Source organism: Sesamum indicum, linkage group LG8, assembly GCF_000512975.1.
Source record: "Sesamum indicum cultivar Zhongzhi No. 13 linkage group LG8, S_indicum_v1.0, whole genome shotgun sequence".
NCBI classification, from domain to species: Eukaryota; Viridiplantae; Streptophyta; class Magnoliopsida; order Lamiales; family Pedaliaceae; genus Sesamum; species Sesamum indicum.
In genome coordinates this window covers 7737774-7759969 of record NC_026152.1, presented here as the reverse complement: position 1 = coordinate 7759969, position 22196 = coordinate 7737774, and the positions used below count along the sequence as shown (strand labels likewise).

Here is a 22196-nt window from a genome sequence, read left to right as displayed (position 1 = left end):
TGATTGCCAAATTGCACAAAATGTTTATCTGGTAATATTGAAACAGATTTTGAATCAATCAGTACTCGAAATCTGACAGGCAAAACTTCATCAAGTAGCCAACGGCATATAGTATATTCGTGTATTCATTGGTTTTACAGCACGTTCCTTAATAAAGAAAATTAACAACAGACTGAAGAAGCAGTCAACCTTTCATCTCACTAGCACAGCAATCAGAGGTACTATTATCTGCAGCGGGAGTAAACATCATATGGAATCTACAAGAAACAAGGAAAACATGGAATGTTATCTTTTCTCTTCTTTCTCTATCTATTCGGTGTCCGAAGGCAAGTAAGAAGAATTTGCAACATTTTCCATCATAAGGCTTGTAAGACCAGGCTTCAATTCACTTTTACAGAACTCTTCGTATTCTCTTCTATCTCCTCCTTTTTTCTTAACCTCAACCACTCTCAAAGACGGTGTTAATTCAAATATTTCGGCTGCAATCGTCAAAGGTCCCTTAGCACCATCCCTAGGTCCCTCCAAACTTACTCTACAATCCTTTTTCCTCACCGCAAAACGCACTACCTTGGCAATTTCCTCCAACTTTGATATGATTGTTGAAACTGGAGCCCCTGAAACAAATCTCGCTCCTTCATCTGATCCTTCCTCAAACAACCCGGACAAATCAAAACCACGCGAAAACGAAATGATATCAAAGGCATTCAAGCTAGCAGGCCTAGCAAGACTGGTGACCTTTCTTCTGGTCTCCACCTCAGACTCCGACTCAGACACCGATTCAGAAGATAAAGAATCAATATCATCATTCTCACAACCATCAAAACTACATAATTTATCATCCTCAATGTAGAATTTCACATGCTTAAACCCCTTCTTAAACCATTTATTATCCATGATCTCCGGAATTGTGATCCGGGTTTCAGGATTCGTGTCGAGCAATCGAGTCAAAAGTTCAATCAATTCAGGCGAAAACCACCTTGGACATCTAAATTCGCCTTTATTAATTTTCTTATACATGGCCATGATGTTCTGATCGTGAAACGGCAAGTAGCCAGCCATCAAAACAAATAGTATCACCCCACAGCTCCAAATATCAACCTTCGCCGCATCATACCCTTTTCTTGCCAGCACCTCCGGCGACACGTACGCCGGAGTCCCACAAAAGGTATGAAAAAGCCCATCTTGCTTAATCTGCTCAGATATAGCACTCAACCCAAAATCGGACACTTTAACGTTCCCATCTTCATCAAGCAATATATTTTCAGGTTTCAAATCACGGTGGTACACGCCGCGCGCGTGGCAGAAGGCCACCGCGGAAACCAATTGCTGGAAGTACGTCCTGGCATCTTCCTCCTTAAGCCGGCCCTTGGCCACCTTGTTGAATAGCTCACCGCCCTTCACATACTCCATAACAAAGAAGATTTTAGACTTGGACGCCATAACTTCAAACAATTGCACAATGTTTGGATGACGAACTCTCCTCAAAATGGAGATCTCCCGTTTGATGTGGGCTTTCAAACCCACTTTCAAGATTTTCTCTTTATCAATCACCTTAATCGCCACACTTTCCCCCGTCCTCACGTTCCTCGCATGGTACACTTTGGCAAACGTCCCGTGGCCGAGGAGTTTCCCAATATCGTATCGGCCTAATAAAATCCCCGCCATTTCTTTCTGCTTGGGATCCTTGGGCACGGCGGCTGCCATAGATATTGCCTGGAAATCTTGATTCAACTTCCTCTCAAGTCCTGATAATACTGGCGCTGTGTTTCGTGATTGGGTTTTCGCCAGTAAGATTTCTGGATTTCTGTCCTGCTGTCAGGCCTTTAAAAGTGGAATAAATGAATAGTCCCCAGTGGAATTATTCCCATATTCTATTACAAGCCCTTACAGCTGGGCGCTGCCAGCGGCCACCTTTTTACTCTTCCAGAAAATTAAAATTAAAGAGTAATTGTTAGAACGTGGACGCGTACATGATTGGTGAGAACCATTGCTAATCATGATTCATGTCTCAAGAACAAAAATACATCTTCACTGCAAATTAGTTGATCCAAAATCTTTACTTGTCATTTATTTCTCCTATAATTAATCAAAACAATATATTATTCAATACAATGTCTTCAAAATAGATTCTAAATTTTATTTAAATTATAATGATCACTTACCTGACCTGAATTTGAATATTATAATTATTGTGTATGAATCAACAATTATATATTTAATGACAACATTATTAAATTAAACATACTTTTTTAAAAACATATAAGTATTAAGTACCAATCGAAATAAAATTTATGATTTTTGTGAAAAAATAATTATTAGTGACAAACAACAAGTGAAATAATAAACAATATTCTTTTAACATATAGGCACAAAGCATTCATTCATCAATAACTTTTTATTTTAAAAGTGATTTTTTTTTTCAATCACTATTCAATTTAGCTTTTATCTGCTTTTACAAACGCTATCCATTTTATATTCTGCTACAACTTTCAATTTTTTCTACAGAAATCATTTTTCTAAAAGCAAATTTTTTTACAAAAACTCCCTTATTCAACTATTAAAGTGTGACAATATAATTCGATCATATTTCAAATTTTATCTATTTATATTTTATTTATCTCAAACATAAAAGTGAAGTACGCAATGAATAAAGATTGGAAACAATTGTGGGCCAGTGACAAACCAAACAATAGACATAAGATGATATTATTGCAAAGTGAGTGAGAGTCAGTCATGTGAAAGCATTAAATGCATGTAAGTTTATTGTAGGTGAAAAACATGTGGTAATATGATAAGACCGTGTTTGTTTCTAACAATTATTACTAAATTAAGGGTCCTCTTTCACACTTGCACTATTTTATGTGTATAAGTAATGCGGGACGCAATTTCAACCACGACCAGTCAACTTAAAATCGCAGCCACGTTTTCCATGGGCTCTTATAACGCGGCAGCTGGTCCAACACCCATATTCGGCGCAGCAACCAGTAATATATAGGATTTTGCTGGCCTTGAATGTGAACTCCCGATTTCATACTGCCTTCAATCAAATCATTTTTAGTAATTGTACAAAAAAAAAATGTTGCGTTGTCCTCATTTAATCTGGAGTTATATTTCTAAACTTAGTTCGTTGAAGTTATTTTGCTAGTAATGCCGATATTAACTTGTTAAACCTGAACTGATTTTTAGATTTCATACGTCAGAAACTATCATACTACTTACCATATCTTACTTAATTAAAAAAAAACAATTATTTATTTACCGTTTTTGAGAATGTGAAACTCAAGTTTAAGTAGAAGATTTGATTGTTATAGCTTAAAGAATTGGTTATTGATGGAGTGAGCATATATGCTTCTGGAAATATTTGGTTTGGGCGGGTTAGGTGAAAGGTACATCTGTCTTAATTTTTTAAATAAATAATTTCATACATTTTATATACATAAATAGTTTGAGTATAATTAGAGAAACAAAATGTATATTATGGTGAGTAGTGTTTGCATGGGATTAATTATATATTATAGCACTTTGATTGTCCTTTTAATAGACGTTCATACCAACTGAAAAAATGTTAAATCTTTTTTGTTTTCTTTACTTTGGGCACCAAACAATCCATATGTGTCATTTTTTTTCCCAATATTGAGATCAAAAGTTTGAACATGGGATTGGAAAGTGAAATGGAAAAAAGTTAAACACATTTTTAGGATGAAAAGTTTACTTTGTTCATCTTTTTGTTGCTGCTCTTCCTTTTAAGGGATTTAGGCTTATAAGAAAGTCTACATTTTGCATGCAAAAATACTTATATTCTTAGTACTTGCATGCTAACGTGAATGTCGAAATAACATTGTCTAATTCAGATTGAAATTTCTATTATGTCCGTAGTTTCTATTTCATAAAACATACGCAAATGATGTGTATAAATTTAAGAATTATAAATAATAAAAAATACAATATAATTTGAAATAAAAAGATTCAGTGTATTGTACCAAGTGATTGGACAGCCTCCAGAATTCCCGAGTTGTGGAATTATTACTCTGTATTGGACTGCGTAGGTGCAATGATATGGGCCTAATGATCCAAGCCCATTTGCTGAGTAGGCCCAGAACCCAAGTTGCCATTTGCCAATTAGAGTATCAAGGACGGACCAATGAATTTATTTGAAAACAATAAGGGCAATCTTGGTAAATAAAAGACACAACTCCGGTGTCTTTTTTCCAATTATTTCCCAAGAGAAAGAAAAAGGAGCAGCTGTAATCACATGGGATGCTGTTCGGCTTATGGGTCCTGCAACCCCCCCTCCCTTTTTCTCTCCCTCGCCCCGTCTTTCTTTCGTCCTTTTTTTCTTTTCTTTTCTCCTACCGACAATTATGAGGTCTGAACCATAAACAGGAAATTTTGCAGACTGGGTAACTCGTTGAAAATCCTTCTTTCTTTTCTTTCTGATTCTTCGCAGGGAATTTGTTGCCATGGCCGACGATAAGGTGAGCTTTTACTCTCTTGATTTTTTTGGTTTCTTTCATTTTGCGGGTCATATTGTAAGAAAGAGTTCAAGAAAATCTATCTTTTTCCGTCTTTAATTCCCCTAAACATTGCAGATCTACTTTCTTTCGGATCAGCACTCTTCGCTCTGGATTTTGTTGACTTGGTGTAGTTTCTGGTGCTCATTGATTATTTTTCTTGAGATTGTGTGTTTCTGGCCATCTGGTCTTTGTGGCAACTTTTGATTTCTCGAGATTGCGTTTTACTTGTGTGTGTGTTATTTGTTTTGTTTTTCTAAAGATTGGAATCAGAACTACAATGTATTATCAGAATTGGGGGATTAGATTTCTAACTCAGGTCTTGTACCCAAGGATTAAGGAAATTCTCCATCATTTTCTACTCTGATTTGGTTATGTTTCTGTTATCTAGTCTGGATGCCAACAGAGAGACTATGTTACTGTTTCAAGTTTCTTTTCATGATATTTTCCTCTGATCTCGTCAGGTTGCTTATTGTCGTCTTTTCATTCAGAATATCTAGAATCACGGATTTGCTTATTTCTTGAATCCGGACTTGAGATCTTTACTGAATTGATCTTATGTAAAACTAATCTACTTGATCTGATATGCTTGTATATTCTTGAGATCTATACATATCCATCTATATAACTAATTGCTTACATAACTAATTCTTAGTAGTTTAAATGCTTCATCTTTATAATTCTTGTATTGTGGTTTCTGATATGACTGTGATTTCACTTTTACAGGAGATGCATGCTCCTGTAATGGATAGGAATGATACAGTCACGGGGCATATAATTTCAACAACTATTGGAGGCAAGAATGGAGAACCTAAGCAGGTATTCACATATCTGTTTCTTTGGAAAGAAGAAAACACCGAAGAATGATGGAAGAAGGAAAATGTTGTATTAATACTTCAATTTGTTTCTGTTATTTCTGCAGACAGTTAGTTACATGGCCGAGCGAGTTGTAGGGACTGGTTCATTTGGAATTGTGTTTCAGGTATATATATTGCTGTACCATTAAGGCTACTTTTGTCATTGTTATGTTTTTCATCGGGCTTGTTTGTTATTGTCATTGTACTTAGGCCAAATGCATTGAAACTGGAGAGACTGTGGCTATAAAGAAGGTTTTGCAAGACCGAAGATACAAAAACCGTGAACTGCAGTTAATGAGGACAATGGATCATCCTAATGTTGTTTCCTTGAAACATTGTTTCTTTTCAACAACAAGCCAAAACGAGCTTTTTCTCAATTTAGTTATGGAGTATGTCCCGGAAACCATGTTTCGTGTTCTGAAGCATTTTAGTGACATGAACCAGAAAATGCCACTCATCTACGTTAAACTTTACACCTATCAAGTAAGGAGCATATTTCCTTACAAGCTGTTTCTGACATAGCATTTTCCTGTTTTCAACATGATAATTAGGATGTCTTTGTAGATTTTCAGAGGGTTGGCCTACATGCATTCTGTTGCCGGGGTGTGCCACAGAGACTTGAAGCCTCAAAATGTTTTGGTACGCACTTGCAGCTCATTTAAAGACTGAGAACTCGAACTGCAGGAGTGCTCTTTTTCTTGATTTCACCTGTTCTCTCTGTAGGTTGATCCTCTAACTCATCAGGTTAAGATATGCGATTTTGGAAGTGCAAAAGTATTAGTAAGTGCTACTTTTTCTTGATCATAACGTTGCTGCCTACTTTTTGCCATATTCATTATCTTTCCATATTTAATTTTTTATGAAGCTCTGCTGCTGTTTATATTCCTACTTCTGCTGCGTACTAGTGTATTTATGACAACACCTTTTTTTTTTTCTTTTTCAAATTCAAATAGGTGAGAGGGGAAGCAAACATATCATACATCTGCTCGCGATTTTATCGGGCTCCTGAACTCATTTTCGGTGCAACTGAATACACTACTTCAATTGATATCTGGTCTGCGGGTTGTGTCCTTGCTGAGCTTCTTCTGGGCCAAGTGAGTAGTCTACATGCTATCGCTGACTTGCTTGTTTTCCTCTTGCATGGTTATTCACATGTGCTCGTCTGACTTTATAATGCATATTTTGTAGCCTTTGTTTCCTGGGGAAAATGCTGTGGGTCAGCTTGTGGAAATCATCAAGGTAACACTCTGTTGTCGTTTCTGGAAGTGATGTAAAGTATTCTGGTATTTTTTAAGTTTTAACATTTTATCTTCTAGGTTCTTGGAACTCCAACGCGAGAGGAAATTCGTTGTATGAATCCAAACTATACTGATTTTAGGTTTCCACAAATAAAAGCTCATCCTTGGCACAAGGTAAACATTCCCCTTTTGAAGCTTATTCCCTGCATACTGTGATATGTTGCTTATGTATTTATCCCTTTCCCATATTCTATATTGTGCTAGCCTTTAAAGTGTGTTTATAAGGAGCTCAGATGTAAAACATCTGTATATTTTTCAAAGGTTTTTGTAAATTGACTTGCCAAGTATCTGTGCCATTTTCTCGCAGGTTTTTCAAAAACGGATGCCACCTGAAGCAATAGATCTTACTTCTAGGTTGCTGCAATACTCTCCAAATCTCCGTTGCACTGCAGTGAGTTTCTTCAATTTCCTTTTTTGAAGCTTGGTTGATGTTGTGGGCGCATAATGTAGTATTTTGTTTAAAGAAAGAGTATCTGATTCTCAACTAACTACCTGCAAGTAGTTAATTTTTTTATATGTTCTTTGACAAGATGTTCTTATTGCAGCTAGAAGCATGTGCACATCCTTTCTTTGATGAACTTCGAGAACCTAATGCTCGATTGCCTAATGGTCGCCCATTGCCACATCTATTCAACTTCAAACAGGAGGTGTGTGAATTTGGTTTATCGTCTCCTTTTTCAACTTTAAATAAAAAAAATGATCTGAATTATGCCTTGTAAAAGCTTTTTCAGTGGACCTGATGACTTGAGCTTGTTTTTGGCTGATGGATTCGTTTCTGAATGAAAATTAGGATGTCAAAACATGATTAAAACCAATTGTAAGAAGGCACAAATCATTTAAAACTGTTGAATTAGTTCCTGGATATCAAGCTGGAATACATGCATAATGATACATAGTAATTTAAGTTATTGCTTGATTTGATTCACATCCTTTTGGAATTAATGCATTGTGATAGGCAAACCGTCATACTTTAATGCTCTTTCTCACCAGTGATTAACCGAAATCAAATAAGAAGCTGTGAAATATGCTTATGCTTTGCATTACCTTTTTCTCTGCATCTATATTACCTTTTCAGAGTGGAATGTTAGATTGTGGTCCTGTTAACTTAGTATTTTTCTGGTCTCTTGGTTGTAGTTGGCTGGTGCCTCTCCAGATCTCATCAACAAGCTAATACCAGACCATGTGAAAAGGCAAATGGGTCTACAGTTTTTTGCATCCTACGAGGGCATGACGTAAAATAGACTAATGGTGAGTAATGCTAGTTGATGGGTTAACAAACACGGCAGATTCTAAATCACCTCTAACTGAGGGTTAGCCGGACCAGCGGCTTCTCTTGAGGTACGAGGACAAGTACAGAAGGCGGCAGCCAGCAGGCGTCTCTGGATTGTTTCTTCTATACATGCAGTTTTTACCTTTTCCTGCGCGATTGCCGGTTCCTCTCTGAGCACAGCATACCTGGAAAGGGAATGATCCTTTTTGTGTATATGTTTTGGTTACTGATAAAAAAGCATGCAGCAGTCAAGTTATGAAGTGTGTATGAATAGATATCTCTGCCCCAAAGGAGCATCCGGATCCAAAATGGTGGGTTCGGGTTTTTTTCTGTTTTGATCTGCTTCTCTTCTGTTTCTACTTGTTACGGCTGCCCTCTCCCCTATACATGTTGTGAAAGGAAATTATTGCTTATTATGCCAAGTAATCTATTCTACCCCTTAATTACATGCTCTCCATCTACTTCTCCAAGTTATTTTCTTATTGTAGTTGTTTTCATTACATATATGCTTCCAAGAGTGAGATTGAGAGAATGACATGGAGGTATTCAGACATGGCTACTGAAGTTGTGTTCATCGACTTGCCATCTAGAATCACAACGGACACACCTTGGTTGTGAAGCTTATCAAATTGGGAGTCAGAAATAAAAAATAAAAAAATGAAAATGAAAATACTGGGATTTAGTTTGATTTAGTTTGATTTAAAGAATTTAGTTTGATTTAAATTCACAGAGATTCTTTATTTTATAAATTGATATATATATCATATCGTATTTGATAAAAATAAAAAATAAAAATCGAGGTGTGGTAGAAATTACGTATGAAGACAGTGTAAAGTGTAGTAGGCCTTGCAATTGGGCCCAAGTAATATATCAGTGGGCTCTGTAACTTTTAAGAGGCCGTGGGGAAGGTTTATGGGCGTAATTTAGCAATCATGTGACTCCACCGACGCCGACTGCCCATCCAATTACGGAACTTGTAGCAGCTGGCATGGGAAATCAATGATCTGATCACCCCATGTGGTGCGACGTCGTTGGGGCGTTAGTTGTCCTCTTCCTTTCTGGACTAGTCAAAGCAGCGACAGCTGCACCGATCATGGCGCCAGCACGCACATCCATGCCCCGCAAAATTCGGATATAGTTAATTATCAACTAGTGGCTGTTTGCCCATTGTTTAGGCGCAGTCATTTACGACTCCCCGCCATTGAATTATGTCAATCCGACGGTCCCTTCCGTTCCGGTGCATTTGATCGTGGTGTGCCCCACCGCATTGAATTGTTGTCCTTCAGAAGACAAGGGGACAGTCTCCACAGTTCCCAAATCTCAAGGGTAAAGGTTTTCTTTTCCTATTTGGCCTTTTATTTTGAATATTTCGCATCGCGCCCGATGGATTTTCCTTTCAGTAATAGTGTCCTCCTCGTCCGCGGCGACAGTCACATTTTTTTAGTGACTCAAGGGTTTTGCGTATACTGGATAACTAATAAGGATGGGATTTCCAGTAAATAAATGGTGATTCGTACGAATTGTTTTCACAATATTTTTCGCAGGATTATGAAATAAACGGGTCAATTTAAGTGTTGATTTTAAGAGTAGAAACCCAAAACAATTAAGGAAAAATCAGAAGATCATGTTTCATATAACCTTTAATTAACAATAGCAAGAAAAAAGCTTTTAAAGTAAGCTATAATGTTATTAATGGATGATAATGAATTAGTTTAACTCAACTGCTCATACATGTACGGATATCTTGGGTCAAATTGATTGAAATTGGATTTCCACATATTGAGAATATAATTATGAGTTTTAGCTTGAAAATACACAAATTTATGATTGAATTATAGTTTTTCCGGACCCAAATAATAACAAGGCCAAAAGGGAAAAAAGATAAACATATATAAAGTTTTTTTTTTTTTTTGAATAGAAAACATTTATAAACTTTGGATAATAAACACAAAACCTAAAAAGTAGAAAAGAAATGATCGAATCATTTACTCTTATAATATGTTTAAAGTTAGGTGCGTCATAAGGCTCTAATAGAGCTCCGTATGCATCTTCTCTGACAATTACTTTTAGATCATATAAACAAGGAATTTTTCAAGGTCAAATAGCTCCAGAGCTCAGTGGGTCTTTTGACTTCATTGTCATATTTTTTTATTGTATATCTGCATACCTGTGTATGTGTGAATAGTGTCCATGTGTGCTTGTGGTAGAGACCTGCAACAAAGGGAAATGAAGAAAAATGAGTTCTTTGTTCTCCTTTTCCGTCCTCTTCAGCCAACATCCTTAATCTTTGTGAATGCATCTAACAAGATTTTACTATCAGAAAGATAAGAAGCTAAGAGCAACTTTTCAACTGCAAATAATTTTCATGTTATTTACTTTGGAGATCTGATGAGAGAATTAAAGTTGATTTTGTCACTTCTTTTCCTCCGGGTGACTGCTGCTAGTTCTTCTTTCAGTCTTCTTTCGCCAAAGGGTGTCAACTTTGAAGGTGAGCTCCACATTGCACCATTACGTTGTTTTTCATTTTTTTTTTTTAAAGAAAAAAGTTCTGTTTCATTTTTTTTTTCTTTTCATTTACATGCACATGGGTTTCTTGAATGGTATTAGCAGTTGCTGCTCTGATGTCTGTGAAGAGAGAAATGAGAGATGAAAGTCATGTTCTTGATGGATGGGATATCAACTCTGTCGATCCTTGTACATGGAACATGGTTGGCTGCTCTCCAGAGGGCTTTGTTATTTCGTTGTGAGTTTTTCATAAATGTCTTAGTTTTAGAATATTCACTTATTTAGACTATATCCCTAATTTTCGTTGTATGTTTTCCCTTTCCATAGTTCTGCTTGCTTAACTTGCCTTCTCTGTTTCTGGCTGACAGAGAAATGGCTAGTATGGGATTATCCGGCACACTTTCACCAAGTATTGGGAATTTAACTCACCTTCGAACAATGTGAGTCCTATTTTCTGTTGAATGTTATGCATCATTCGGGAATGGGTCATGACATGATTTATCACATGCTTTTGGATTGAATCGCCTTTGACAATTTTTTCCCATGATTCTCAATTATTATATATATATATATATATATGCATCATTCAACAATGGAGTTTTGGCAGTCTTGGTTTCTATTTCTTAGTTGTTGGTTTGCTACATGCCCTGACTCATGCTAGCATCCACAGGTTATTACAGAATAATCAATTGTCTGGAGTCATTCCCATTGAGATTGGAAAGCTTTTTGAATTACAAACACTTGATCTTTCCAGTAATCAGTTTGATGGTGAAATTCCAAGCTCTCTGGGTCGCGTAACTCGGCTTAGTTACTTGTAAGCACGTATTAGTATTATTTATCCAGATTCTTATTTGTTTTAAAGCCATAGTGGCTTTAATTTACTTTACCAAATTAATGGACATGGCGAATTTGCAGGAGGCTGAGCAAGAACAAGTTGTCTGGACAAATTCCAAGAGATGTCGCCGACCTCACAGGTCTTTCTGTCTTGTATGTTTTCTGTCCTGAACCTTGAATATATTGTAACAATGAGGATAGCAAATGGATGTTGAATAAAAGAAACCTAAATTGTGCAGGGACTTATCATTTAATAACCTAAGTGGCCCTATACCTAAGATACTTGCTAAAGACTACAGGTAAGGTTCTTAGATCAATTTTTCTGTATATATAGCTACTTCTGGATAATTTATTCTGCATATTTTTTGCTGTAGTCTTATGTGTATATCCACAACAACACATTCAATCATGCTTTGGAAGAAGTACAACTCACTTGCTAGATGATGAATGTCAACCAATTGTATTCTCTTATTTGCAATACATTGTAGTCTCTAGTCAATGTTTCTGCCTTTTCTCCACTATAATTATGCTTATTAGTACTATGCACATGCTCAAGTTACATAGGTGCCAAATTATCCTCTGAAACTTAGTTGGAGTTTTACCATCGCGGCTAACATCGCCGTTGCAGACTCCATCAATTTTCACTTCTTTTTCCCCAGTTGGTACAATTTTAAGCTGCTTGTGTACTGGTAATGGGTTACGAGTATACCATTTGAAAAATAGTGTGATGGACATAAAAATTTAGAAATCAAGAAATAAATCATTTAGGATTGATGTTCATCATCCTTATGGCAGTTTTACATTGTTGTGGAACTCTTTTTGGATCCCTATTTCTCTAATTTCAATTTTTCTGAAAGGAATGCTTTTTGTTTCAGTGTTGCAGGGAATATCTTTCTGTGCTCTTCAGCCTCACAAATTTGTATGGATGTTCCAAAACCAGTGAATGGTAGTTCCCTTTTTTACATATAAAATGATACAGTTGATCATGCGTCCTGTTTAACACTCATGTTTCTTTCTTTCAGAAACAAGTTCATATACAAAAGTAAGCCATCATCATCATTCGGTGATTGCTGTTATAGTTGGAGTTAGTTGCGCATTTGTTGTTTCTGTCTTACTGCTCATGTGTTGGGTGCATTGGTACAGATCTCGTGTTCAATTTACATCATATGGTACCTCCTAATTGCACACTCTTTTTCTTTTTCTTCGTCTAACAGTCAGGTAAAGATGATTATGAAACCATCCTAATTGCTTTAATGTGCAGTGCAACAAGATTATGAGTTCGATATTGGACACTTGAAAAGGTTTTCTTTACGTGAGTTACAAATAGCAACGAGCAACTTCAATCCTAAAAACATACTTGGACAAGGAGGATTTGGAGTTGTCTATAAAGGTATTCTCCCAAATAAGGCCATAGTAGCAGTTAAGAGATTGAAAGACCCTAGTTTCACTGGGGAAGTGCAGTTCCAAACTGAAGTTGAGATGATAGGCTTGGCTTTGCATCGGAACCTTTTACGTCTGTATGGCTTCTGTATGACTCCTGAAGAAAAGTTACTTGTGTATCCTTATATGCCTAATGGGAGTGTTGCAGATCGTTTGCGAGGTCTGTCATCCAACTAGATTTTTGCATATGATCTCAAAGCTCTGTGCGTGAGTGTGTGTGTGTGTGTGTGTGTGTGTGTGTGTTTCTTTTTTGGGGTGGCATGATGTGTGTGGAGATGAAAGAAGTGTGGTGCTTGCATGCAGTATTTCCACTGGGTAGGTGGGTTGAGTTTGACAAGGTTTTAAGAGAACATTTTCAGCAATGTAATAATCGATTCAAATTACCAACTTTTAGTGCTTAGCTCGTCTCTTGTGAGCTTGGTTTGACCCTTTCTTCCTTTAATTGATAGATCCTGGTCAGGAAAAGCCGACTTTGGATTGGAGCAAACGTATGCGTATTGCTGTTGGAGCATCTCGTGGTCTTCTGTATTTGCATGAGCAGTGTAATCCAAAAATAATTCATAGGGATGTCAAAGCTGCAAACATCTTGCTGGATGAAAGTTTTGAAGCTGTTGTAGGAGATTTTGGTCTAGCTAAGCTCTTAGATCCTAGGGATTCACATGTAACAACTGCGGTCCGGGGCACTGTAGGACATATTGCACCCGAGTATCTCTCAACTGGCCAATCTTCGGAGAAAACAGATGTCTTTGGTTTTGGGATACTGCTTTTGGAACTCATAACAGGGCAGAAGGCTTTGGATGCTGCTAACAGTCAGGTCCAGAAAGGAGGAATGATGCTCGATTGGGTAAGTGGATTTTCGACCAATGCTTCAATCAATACTAAATTCGGTACTTGTATGTGAAGGAGAGAACTCATGAGGAGCTTGTGGAATCTGACAGGTTAAAACTCTGTATGGGGAGAAGAGACTGGAAGAGCTCGTGGATAAAAATCTTAAGGGAAATTTTAACTGGCATGAAGTGGAAAAGGCAGTTGAACTGGCTCTAAAATGCACGCAGTCGAATCCAGACCTCCGGCCTAAAATGTCAGAAGTGTTGAAGATCTTGGAAGGAATTAACGGACACACAGAGCATCCTGAACCACAAGGTGGAGTGGACCTCTGTCAAGGCCAAACATTTAGTTTCACTTGGAATTTTAGTGATGCCCGGGAGGAGTCGTCTGTCGTTATTGAGGCCATAGAGCTTTCAGGGCCTCGATGATGTTTCGGTACTGTAAGAGTGTAGATTCCTTCCTCCGCGTCTGAGGCATTGCGATTGGAGTCAGATTTAAGGCAATCGTTTCAGTTCATTTCGAGGCCTTCCAATTTCGAAATGCCTAATCTTAGTGTAAATATTACATCTATTCCAAGATATTTTAGCCATTGAAAGCAATTTTTGTAGTTTGTATTATTGCTTAAATTTAGAAATGCAGTTCAAGTTTTATATCTCTACTCTTTAATAAAATTGATGACCTAAATAATTAATCTTAATGTGTTTCAAAATGGACTAATTATTTAAAACGAGTTGGGATCAAATGCAAATTAATTAAAATAAATTGACAAGTTTGCATTATTGTTGTGTATATGTGATATTATCATGCATTTCTAACAGAGTGATAATATGTTATTGGTTTTTGTGCAAAAAAATGAAAATATGTTTGGATTGCATATTTTCAGGCCTAGGATTATACCTAAGCCAGTCTAAGATGATATATTAACGTGTCATGTCATAGCTTGAGAATTATGCATTTCAATAGAATTGGATTACAAAAATAGTATAAAGTTAGAGATCAGCTTTTAAAGATAAAACCCTGGCAAAGTGAAGGAGCAGTAAGAAATAGTTATCTCCCACAACGACGTCGCAGCATTCTTCTACTTTACAGTTCTCATTCAATTGCAATTTCCATGTTTTCCCTCCTCTTTTTTTCTCTGCCTTTCTCGTCCGCTCAGCTTCGATTTCTCTTCCTTTGAGGTGCCTGATTCAGTAGCTCCTTCAGGTAAGTTTGCTTTCTCCGATTTCCACTATTTTCTCATGAAATTGAAGGTTATTTTCACATCTCTTTGCATCCGTTCGTCAAATTTTATTCCAATTCTGGGTCTTTTTTTTTCACTATTGTGTTCCTTGAGTAAATTGCCAAAATGATACACTTGAAAGGCGAATTCCGTGTCCTCAACTTTCTCAAATATATGTTCTTTATCGATTCATTGATTTAACACATCCATTTTTTAATTCACAAGTTTTGTTCATAAAATTTAAGACATTCTGTTTCTATTCCTGCGAAAAAAAGTTGTGCAAGATGGATGTATTTCATAATTTTCCAAGTTGATTGACGTGATTTAAGTAGTTAATAGACAGGAACTTTTGTCCTGTTTCTAATTTTCGTGCCCTTTCTGGGCAAGAGGAAACAGTGATGACAAGAAAGTTGACTGCACATGTAAAACAACGAATGTGTAAGAGGAACTAATTTTGTGAGAGCGATGAAAGGTGATTCGTTTCTTTAATTGAGTTTGCATGTCTTTGGGTTAAACACGATCTCTATTAGTAAATTTTCTTTCTTCTGATTTGATATAGCCACATGCACTTAGATTTTTCAGATTTGAGAATTGTTCTGTTTTAGATACCTGAACATAGTACATGTTGTTTACCCTTGCGTAACTAATTCTTTTTGGATTTTTTTACTTTCAGAACGTGAACAACTTCAATGGCTAAACGAAGGGCTAGAAAAAATGCCACACAACCTGCAAGCAGCAAAAACAATGTTCATGAAGATGGAGTGTCACTAGACAATAAGGAAGAAGCATTTCAAGACCATGAAGGTATTTACTTCACCTTTACTCAGTATTCAATATGTTTTGCTCATTCATGAGCATGTTAAGTTAATCTTTTAACTCCAACATGCGGGGAAAGGGAAGAATGGAATTGTAAATTATCATTTTTTTGAATTAACATAAACCACATTAACTCTGTATGTTTGTGGTCCAGAAATCCCATATTTTCTCAGCAAGCTGTGTTTCCGACTTAGACTGACTGCAGCATCTTTTTGAAGATTATTGATGTTGACTTGTTATGATGATACCACACAATACCTCTTGGGAGTTGGTCCATACTGACAGAATCGAGCAATTGGCTAGGCTTCAACTCTTGCAAAAGTGTTTTGTGATTTTATGTGTTACATGCCCTTGTTGAATTTGAACTATGATGCTTAAGTTGACAATGAGCGATTGTATCAATTTTTGAGGAGTAATCCATGAGCACATGCTTCTGAATTGTCAGGTGTTCTTTTGAGGATTATGCTAAATTGGATTCTTGTCATATCCTCTTCTACAATATCAAATTTGGTTTTTAGCAAGCTTTTGAAATAATGTTTGTAATCAGAACTTTTTAAGTTGCTCATTTCACTGGAACTTATATGTCTGAGTGAGATTATTGGATGATTAGATTTGCAAATAGCACTTTGATCAGTACTCCATATGTAGTTGCTTTGTGATAGATTTCTCATGAATCCTGACAACCATCAGAAATCAAGTTATACATATTTTGCTTATGAAGCATGTTGCTGTATCCTGCAAAGTTATGAACTTGATAGTTTTTTATCAGTTGAACGTCAAACTGCTGCAATCAGGGCTCTTCGGGATATGGAAATTGAACAACTGCGGACTATGTTACGGTTACTTCACTCTTATTTCAACAAGGAACAGTTGCAAGTTCCTGTACTGCAGTTTTTTAGAGAAAACCTTCCAAACCTATGCATTGCCGAGACGGCGAAGGATGGCCAGTATGAAGTGAAATGGAAAGACAGAGATGGGAACTTGTCTCTGAACCATGCTGATGAAAGAACACTACATGCTTCCCTTCTACGTCGGCTGTCAATTGCTTATCCTGATTACTCTGCTGGAATTCCTTCTTTGGGTGGCTTTGAATTTTCAAATAAATCCGGTATTCAGGATTCTTCTTTGGCGTGAATATTGTCCCACAGTCCCAATTTTTACTATGCATTTTTAATTCTGATGCAATATCTTGATATTTATGCCAGTGAAAACAGGCCTACTCTGTGCTGATAAATTGCAGATCAGGAGTCTTGTATGTCCTTCTACTGAAATTTAGTTTACTGTGTCCATATTTACTTAGATTTCCTTGTGGCATGCTCCTGCATTTGTATCAACTCGTCATCCCATTTTTTTACTTTGGTGGAAACTGGAAATACCTCAAGGCCTTTAATTTCTTTACATTAGAAGTCACTTTTGCGTCTTTCTTTCAGGTCTTTGAAGAGCCATCTGATTCACAAGTACTAGAGTTGAAGGATGGCCTGCAAACTCCAAATGTATGCCTTTTTACATGGCCTGTACTTTATAGGAAAAAGCCTACTTCATGACATTATACTGATATTCCCCCTTTACCAAGCTTAATCTAGGTCCAAATATATCTGCTGAACTTGACATAATGGTGGATATCTCAGTTTCTTATGTAATATGACCTTCAAGGTAGCCTCCAGCAAGAAATTGATATTGGAGAGTTATTCTATGTTTTGTTGTCATTTTTCACTACATGTAGAAGTGAGCTGAAATTAGTTGAAAACTTTGATCTGGTAAAGCAGTGACACTTAAATGTCATCTAGGTTTGTTTCTCATTCAGAATGCTTTGATGAGCTCTATGTGTGACCTGAGGCATCAATATACTTATCTGTTAGAAATCTAGTTTTGCTCATTGCCGAGAAACAAGCAATGTTGGCTTTCTCAGTATTCTAATCCCTTGAGTTTGTTGCTGTTCAAATTATAATTGCAGGTGAATAATAATAGATTGTCTGTCGGGATAACACCCAAAACTCTCAGACTTCCAAAGTGTGGTGAGATGCTTCTATCTGTACATGGCTCACCCCTTGGTGTTTATAAGGAAGATAACATGGAAACAATACAAGGTATGCTTTCCATATTTGTGATTTTCCACCTTTTGAGTGTTTAATGTAATTTTTGACAGGTAATCATGTATTTATGTTTTTGAGGATTTACTACTAAAACTCATTCAACACTTAGTGGTAGCTTTCAAGTTTGTATTGTGGCAAATATTCCCTACTAGCTTATTATGCATAAATGATAGACGGCCTTCTTGTATTGTCTGTTCTATCACCCTACAGAGACTGAAGATGGTTGAATGTTGAGTGGAAGAATCATGCTTGTCGAGGAAGATGTTCTGCATCGAGCTTCATTTGAATGTAGTTATGGTTATCTTACAGTGATTGATAAGTGAACTCTACTTCAATGTAAACATGTAATTATTAAACTTTCCATTATGACCTCTCAGCGTGAGGCATTCGTTTCAAATGGTATGTGAAATCTGAATCTTTGCACCTCTTTTCTTTCTCTCGCTGGACTTTGTTTATATTAGAGAACGCATTTCTCTTGCTATTCTCTTACGCCATGCATGGTAGACTAGGCATGTTCCCATGCTATTTTCTATGTCCGAAGAGGGAGGGCAAAAAAAAAAAAAAAAAAAAAAAAAAGGGGAAAAAAAAAAAAAAAAAAAAAAAAAAACGGGGAAAGAAAAGGGATGCAGTGCAGGCCAAAGACGTGGATAACTGGATAACACTTGATCATGTGGGCATGTTTTATTTAAAATCACAATATGTTGAATAATTCAAACATACAAAATCCAAAACCCTACAGACAGGACCCTCGACATGCTTCACGCTTACATGTTGGTTGTTTCCTTCGAAAACCAAAGCTCAAATCCAAACCAATAATTTTTGTAGGGTCCTTAAATCCACCACCTTCTGCACATGCATTCTTTTGTGTTTCCATCGATGAAGAAGGGACATCACTACACTGCATTTCGCCCTCTTGAATTGAAACATTTCGTGTAACATACACTAATCGTTTTTTTCCATCTCATTGAGGTACACAAATCTAATTGGAATTGTCTAATGATTACGCAAACTAATTAAGTTTGTGACGACGTGGATTCTTACCAACTTGGACGAGGGCCTCACTTGACTTGACTTAGCCCCAACTCAATGCCCAAGAAAAACAAGGTGTGACTTTCATTCTATTCCATATGCTCCCTTTCCCCTTACCATTATTTGTGATTATTATTATTATATTGAATCCGTGTATTGTCTATTATTTCATTTGTAAGAAGAATCTCCCCAGGCTGGTTGCTGCTGACAGGCCCACACCTACAAACAACCCGGAACCCACCCACGGGATAAGATTATTATTAAAGAAAACTTATGATCATCAGACTTAGAAAAGGTCAAATTGGGTGAAGACGTGAAGTTTATCTGCAAAGTTTCCTCCCATGACCATATATCCATCAAATTCAATTCAAGACAACAAGTTGTGATGTTGATGACTCGCAACACATATCCTTAAATTCAATCCCCTCCCTACATCTCAATCTCACTCTCCTACTTAACTTTTCATCTTCTTAAATAGTTATTTTTCATATGATTGGATACACAATTTGAACAAGAAAATAACACTTTAGACGGATTCAATTAAAAAGAAAAAAGGTAAAAGGCGGAGTTTCATAGAATTCTGTCGAGAGTAAGAAACATTGGACGATCGGACAAGTCACAAGCCTTGGCCGTACAGTTTAATACATAATAACACGTGTAATAAACGCTTACACAGCTAAACACGCCTACACATGTCAGCTCAACTATAATTAAACTATTTAATTACTCCCTACACTCTTAATAACAACACTTCATTAATTTCTTAAATACAATTTTATTACATAGGGAGAGAGAGAGAGAGAGAGAAAGAGGTGGGATGAAGTCAACTGCCAACTGAAGGTGGTGAAGAAGTTGCGTATGATGGAGATTTTGTGAGAGAAATACCGAAAACCCTGATCAGAATGATGTTTAGAATAATGAAATTAACTTTACCGCCTTTCTTTCACCTGTCACCTTCCTATTCTTCCTCATTCTTCAAGTAAACTACATCTCCATCCATGCTCTGCGTTACGCGTATGTGTGTAGATTGTATGTAGATATACTGAGATTGTGTGGGTTTGTAATTTTCTTGGCTTTCGCGTTTTGCTGTTGAAGACTAATTAGAGATTGATGGATCAAGAACTGAGAGAGATCAATGAAACAGCGGCCCGATTTAGTCCCGGTGATGTTTCAAGAAATTCCGATACTGCAGCAATTGCAGTAGGTGCCACCGAGATCGCAGAATCAAATGTAAAGTCAAATGGGACGGCGGTGAATACGGCAGTGATAGAAGGTGAGGAGGCAAACATGTATGGGCAAGATAAATGTTCATCTTGTGTCATTGATATCGACTGCAACGATTTTGTGCTGAGGGTGTGTAGAATTTGCCATTTGAGTGCAAAGGAAAGTGGTAAAAATTCACTGGAATTGATGGAGCTTGGTTGTGGATGCAAAGGCGAGCTTGGAGTTGCGCATTCGCTTTGCGCTGAGGCCTGGTTTAGGGTCAAGGGGAATAGGTAATTTCACTTCATCAATATATTCTGATTTTTGTGTCCATTGCACTGTTTAGCTGAAAATTCTTGGCCTATGGAATTTTCTGTTCTTTCTGGTTTTTTTTAGTTATGTCGATCTGTGATTGTTTGTTGTGTTTTCTGTCTGCCGATGATCTTCTTTGTTACTATACTAACCGAGAAGTTCTGCACTATTTTACCGAACTTAGAAGTCATTACTCGAATGCGAAGCGATAGAGTATATTCTTGTCTGGTTTTTGGAATTTTGGTTTAATTTCTGCATACTTCGCCAAGAAAAAAAAAAAAAGAGGTGAATTTGAACCCATCACAAGAAGTACCGTGTGCTGATAAAAGGAGATCACGGCTACCAATCTTGAGGTCCTTACCGTGCTTTGGCAGCAGGATACTTTTGGTCCATAGCCATAGAACCTGAGGGATGAATTTTCTTATGTGTGAACGTCAAGACAATACTTTTGATTCTAGGGGTTGAGAAGACCTGAACTCTTATAGTTGTAAATTGTTCTAGATTGAAATGCATATGGGTTTTGAGTGGTATAGCGGTACTTTCCACGACTCTCAGAGAAGGCGAGTACCCATACTTAGAAGTAGCCAGCAATGCTCTAATTTAGGATCCTCTGAATTTTACTCCACACTTTTATTTAGTGTGAGGCTTTCATAGTCTTTCGCCGCTTTATTTCAGCCTTGAATGTTTTAAGGATTTCGTTTTCGTATCTGCTAGAAGTCCTCTATGAAATTTTTTGCTATAACCAGGGGAAAGGAAAGGAACTACTGATTCATGTACTTACCTGCCCTTGTTTTCCATCGTGTCTAAATTATTAGTGTATAATGGGTTGTGGTTCAAACTCATTCTTTTACCTACAGAATGGTCTATGGTAATGGTATCATGTTAGTTGTGAAATGTGGCCATGCCTTTTAAGTGTTCTATGAGCTTCTGCTGGTTCTGGCTGGGGAATAGTTATGATACGTAGACTGGAATTCACAAATAACTAGTGCATTTGGGAGGCATAAATTCCCACTTTTCTCAATGCTTATATTTCTATGCATTTCGAATTGCAAATTATGGTTCTGTCTGTTGTATTTGACATCACAACCTTTTAAATGAGTTGATGAGTTGTAAGTATTTTGGCTTCATACCCTCAGGTTTTCTTTTCTTACTCCTTTCCTCTTTACTCGGTAATATATAATTTGCTTGAGCTTGTTCTTGCAGCTTATGTGAAATCTGTGGTGAGACGGCAAAAAACGTTACAGGTGTCAGTGATAATGGATTCATGGAAGAGTGGAATGAGAACAGATCTGCTGAGAGTGGTACGGGCTCACCAGACGGCAGCAGAAGGTGTGTGCGTGGACAGCCATTGTGTAACTTCCTAATGGCATGCCTGGTTATAGCATTCGTCCTTCCATGGTTTTTCCGTGTAAATATGTTTTGATGAAGTAACTAAATTCCCAAAACAAAACCTCATTCTACTCCCTTCTGGTGAAGAACCAGTTTTTGACAGCTCTCAGCATGTAACCCACCATTTTTCCACTTTGTTTCCCGAATTAATTTCTGGTGTCAGCATAGTCCTCTGTATGTTACAGATTGTCCTGTTGGTCGCGAATTATGTATATCATGGCTGATCGCCATTTTCGATCTTTCTGAAAAATTCCTCAAAAAAGAGTTTTTTCTTTTTAATGTGTATTTTTGGTCTCTTTGATTGCACAAATATATTTGAGAGGACAAATAGTGAAGTTATTGACTGGAATACAGAAATTTTGGTACTGGAAATTGTTGAGTTGTTTTTCCGAGTAAAAAGCAAATCTTGGTCTTAGTGAAGCTCATAACTACTGCAATGCATTACACAACTCAGTATCCTAATATGGCAAACAAGGTTCCATAAAAGATAACCCACAAAATAATTTTTTCTTTGGAAAATGTCTGCCGCATCAAATTCTCCTCTTTTTTTGGTAAAGTAGTCTATGTCTAGGCGGGGGTTGGCATGCCGCAT

At 37.0% G+C, this 22196-nt stretch overlaps 5 protein-coding genes across 10 annotated transcripts; 4 read left to right on the top strand and 1 right to left on the bottom strand.

Annotated features, from left to right (window-relative positions):
- LOC105167845 (CBL-interacting serine/threonine-protein kinase 12) lies at positions 87-1821 on the bottom strand. Its single transcript, XM_011087677.2, has one exon. It carries the CDS (start codon positions 1702-1704, stop codon positions 310-312), a length of 1395 nt encoding a protein of 464 aa, XP_011085979.1. The 5' UTR covers positions 1705-1821; the 3' UTR covers positions 87-309.
- On the top strand, positions 4234-8384 carry LOC105167844 (shaggy-related protein kinase eta). 3 transcript variants are annotated; one of them, XM_020695932.1, is made up of 13 exons: positions 4234-4475; positions 4590-4639; positions 5238-5330; positions 5434-5493; positions 5579-5851; positions 5933-6007; positions 6092-6148; positions 6322-6462; positions 6557-6607; positions 6685-6780; positions 6974-7057; positions 7212-7313; positions 7801-8384. In XM_020695932.1, the coding sequence occupies exons 3-13, from the start codon at positions 5241-5243 to the stop codon at positions 7900-7902; spliced, it is 1131 nt and encodes a 376-aa protein (XP_020551591.1). In that variant the 5' UTR covers positions 4234-4475; positions 4590-4639; positions 5238-5240; the 3' UTR covers positions 7903-8384. The 3 variants fall into 3 exon arrangements, with proteins under 3 accessions (XP_020551591.1, XP_020551592.1, XP_011085977.1); XM_020695933.1 differs by having other exon boundaries at positions 4590-4651; XM_011087675.2 differs by lacking the exon at positions 4590-4639 and having other exon boundaries at positions 4235-4475.
- On the top strand, positions 8723-14197 carry LOC105167843 (probable LRR receptor-like serine/threonine-protein kinase At5g45780). Of its 4 annotated transcripts, none has more exons than XM_020695931.1 (12): positions 8723-9262; positions 10393-10424; positions 10544-10679; positions 10810-10881; positions 11112-11255; positions 11357-11428; positions 11515-11574; positions 12151-12221; positions 12298-12444; positions 12537-12875; positions 13165-13559; positions 13654-14197. In XM_020695931.1, the coding sequence occupies exons 3-12, from the start codon at positions 10558-10560 to the stop codon at positions 13969-13971; spliced, it is 1740 nt and encodes a 579-aa protein (XP_020551590.1). In that variant the 5' UTR covers positions 8723-9262; positions 10393-10424; positions 10544-10557; the 3' UTR covers positions 13972-14197. The 4 variants fall into 4 exon arrangements, with proteins under 4 accessions (XP_020551590.1, XP_020551589.1, XP_011085975.1 ...); XM_020695930.1 differs by having other exon boundaries at positions 8724-9262; positions 10547-10679; XM_011087673.2 differs by lacking the exon at positions 8723-9262 and having other exon boundaries at positions 9881-10424.
- LOC105167842 lies at positions 14551-18107 on the top strand. The gene is made up of 7 exons (XM_011087672.2): positions 14551-14746; positions 15436-15566; positions 16348-16686; positions 16784-16830; positions 17009-17071; positions 17533-17665; positions 17882-18107. Exons 2-7 carry the CDS (start codon positions 15452-15454, stop codon positions 17896-17898), a joined length of 714 nt encoding a protein of 237 aa, XP_011085974.1. The 5' UTR covers positions 14551-14746; positions 15436-15451; the 3' UTR covers positions 17899-18107.
- LOC105167841 lies at positions 19439-21883 on the top strand. Its single transcript, XM_011087671.2, has 2 exons — positions 19439-20196; positions 21419-21883. Exons 1-2 carry the CDS (start codon positions 19811-19813, stop codon positions 21636-21638), a joined length of 606 nt encoding a protein of 201 aa, XP_011085973.1. The 5' UTR covers positions 19439-19810; the 3' UTR covers positions 21639-21883.

Excerpts from the sequence above, each read along its gene's own strand:
- LOC105167845 (XM_011087677.2), bottom strand. The coding sequence starts at position 1,704 with ATGGCAGCCGCCGTGCCCAAGGATCCCAAGCAGAAAGAAATGGCGGGG.
- LOC105167844 (XM_011087675.2), top strand. Across the intron at positions 5,494-5,578 it reads CATTTGGAATTGTGTTTCAG|GCCAAATGCATTGAAACTGG; the intron begins GTATATATATTG and ends CATTGTACTTAG. Across the intron at positions 5,852-5,932 it reads TTAAACTTTACACCTATCAA|ATTTTCAGAGGGTTGGCCTA; the intron begins GTAAGGAGCATA and ends ATGTCTTTGTAG.
- LOC105167843 (XM_011087673.2), top strand. The coding sequence starts at position 10,325 with ATGAGAGAATTAAAGTTGATTTTGTCACTTCTTTTCCTCCGGGTGACT. Across the intron at positions 10,425-10,543 it reads AAAGGGTGTCAACTTTGAAG|CAGTTGCTGCTCTGATGTCT; the intron begins GTGAGCTCCACA and ends GAATGGTATTAG. Across the intron at positions 12,222-12,297 it reads TGTTCCAAAACCAGTGAATG|AAACAAGTTCATATACAAAA; the intron begins GTAGTTCCCTTT and ends TCTTTCTTTCAG.
- LOC105167842 (XM_011087672.2), top strand. The coding sequence starts at position 15,452 with ATGGCTAAACGAAGGGCTAGAAAAAATGCCACACAACCTGCAAGCAGC. Across the intron at positions 15,567-16,347 it reads AGCATTTCAAGACCATGAAG|TTGAACGTCAAACTGCTGCA; the intron begins GTATTTACTTCA and ends GTTTTTTATCAG. Across the intron at positions 17,072-17,532 it reads ATGGCCTGCAAACTCCAAAT|GTGAATAATAATAGATTGTC; the intron begins GTATGCCTTTTT and ends TTATAATTGCAG.
- LOC105167841 (XM_011087671.2), top strand. The coding sequence starts at position 19,811 with ATGGATCAAGAACTGAGAGAGATCAATGAAACAGCGGCCCGATTTAGT. Across the intron at positions 20,197-21,418 it reads TTTAGGGTCAAGGGGAATAG|CTTATGTGAAATCTGTGGTG; the intron begins GTAATTTCACTT and ends TTGTTCTTGCAG.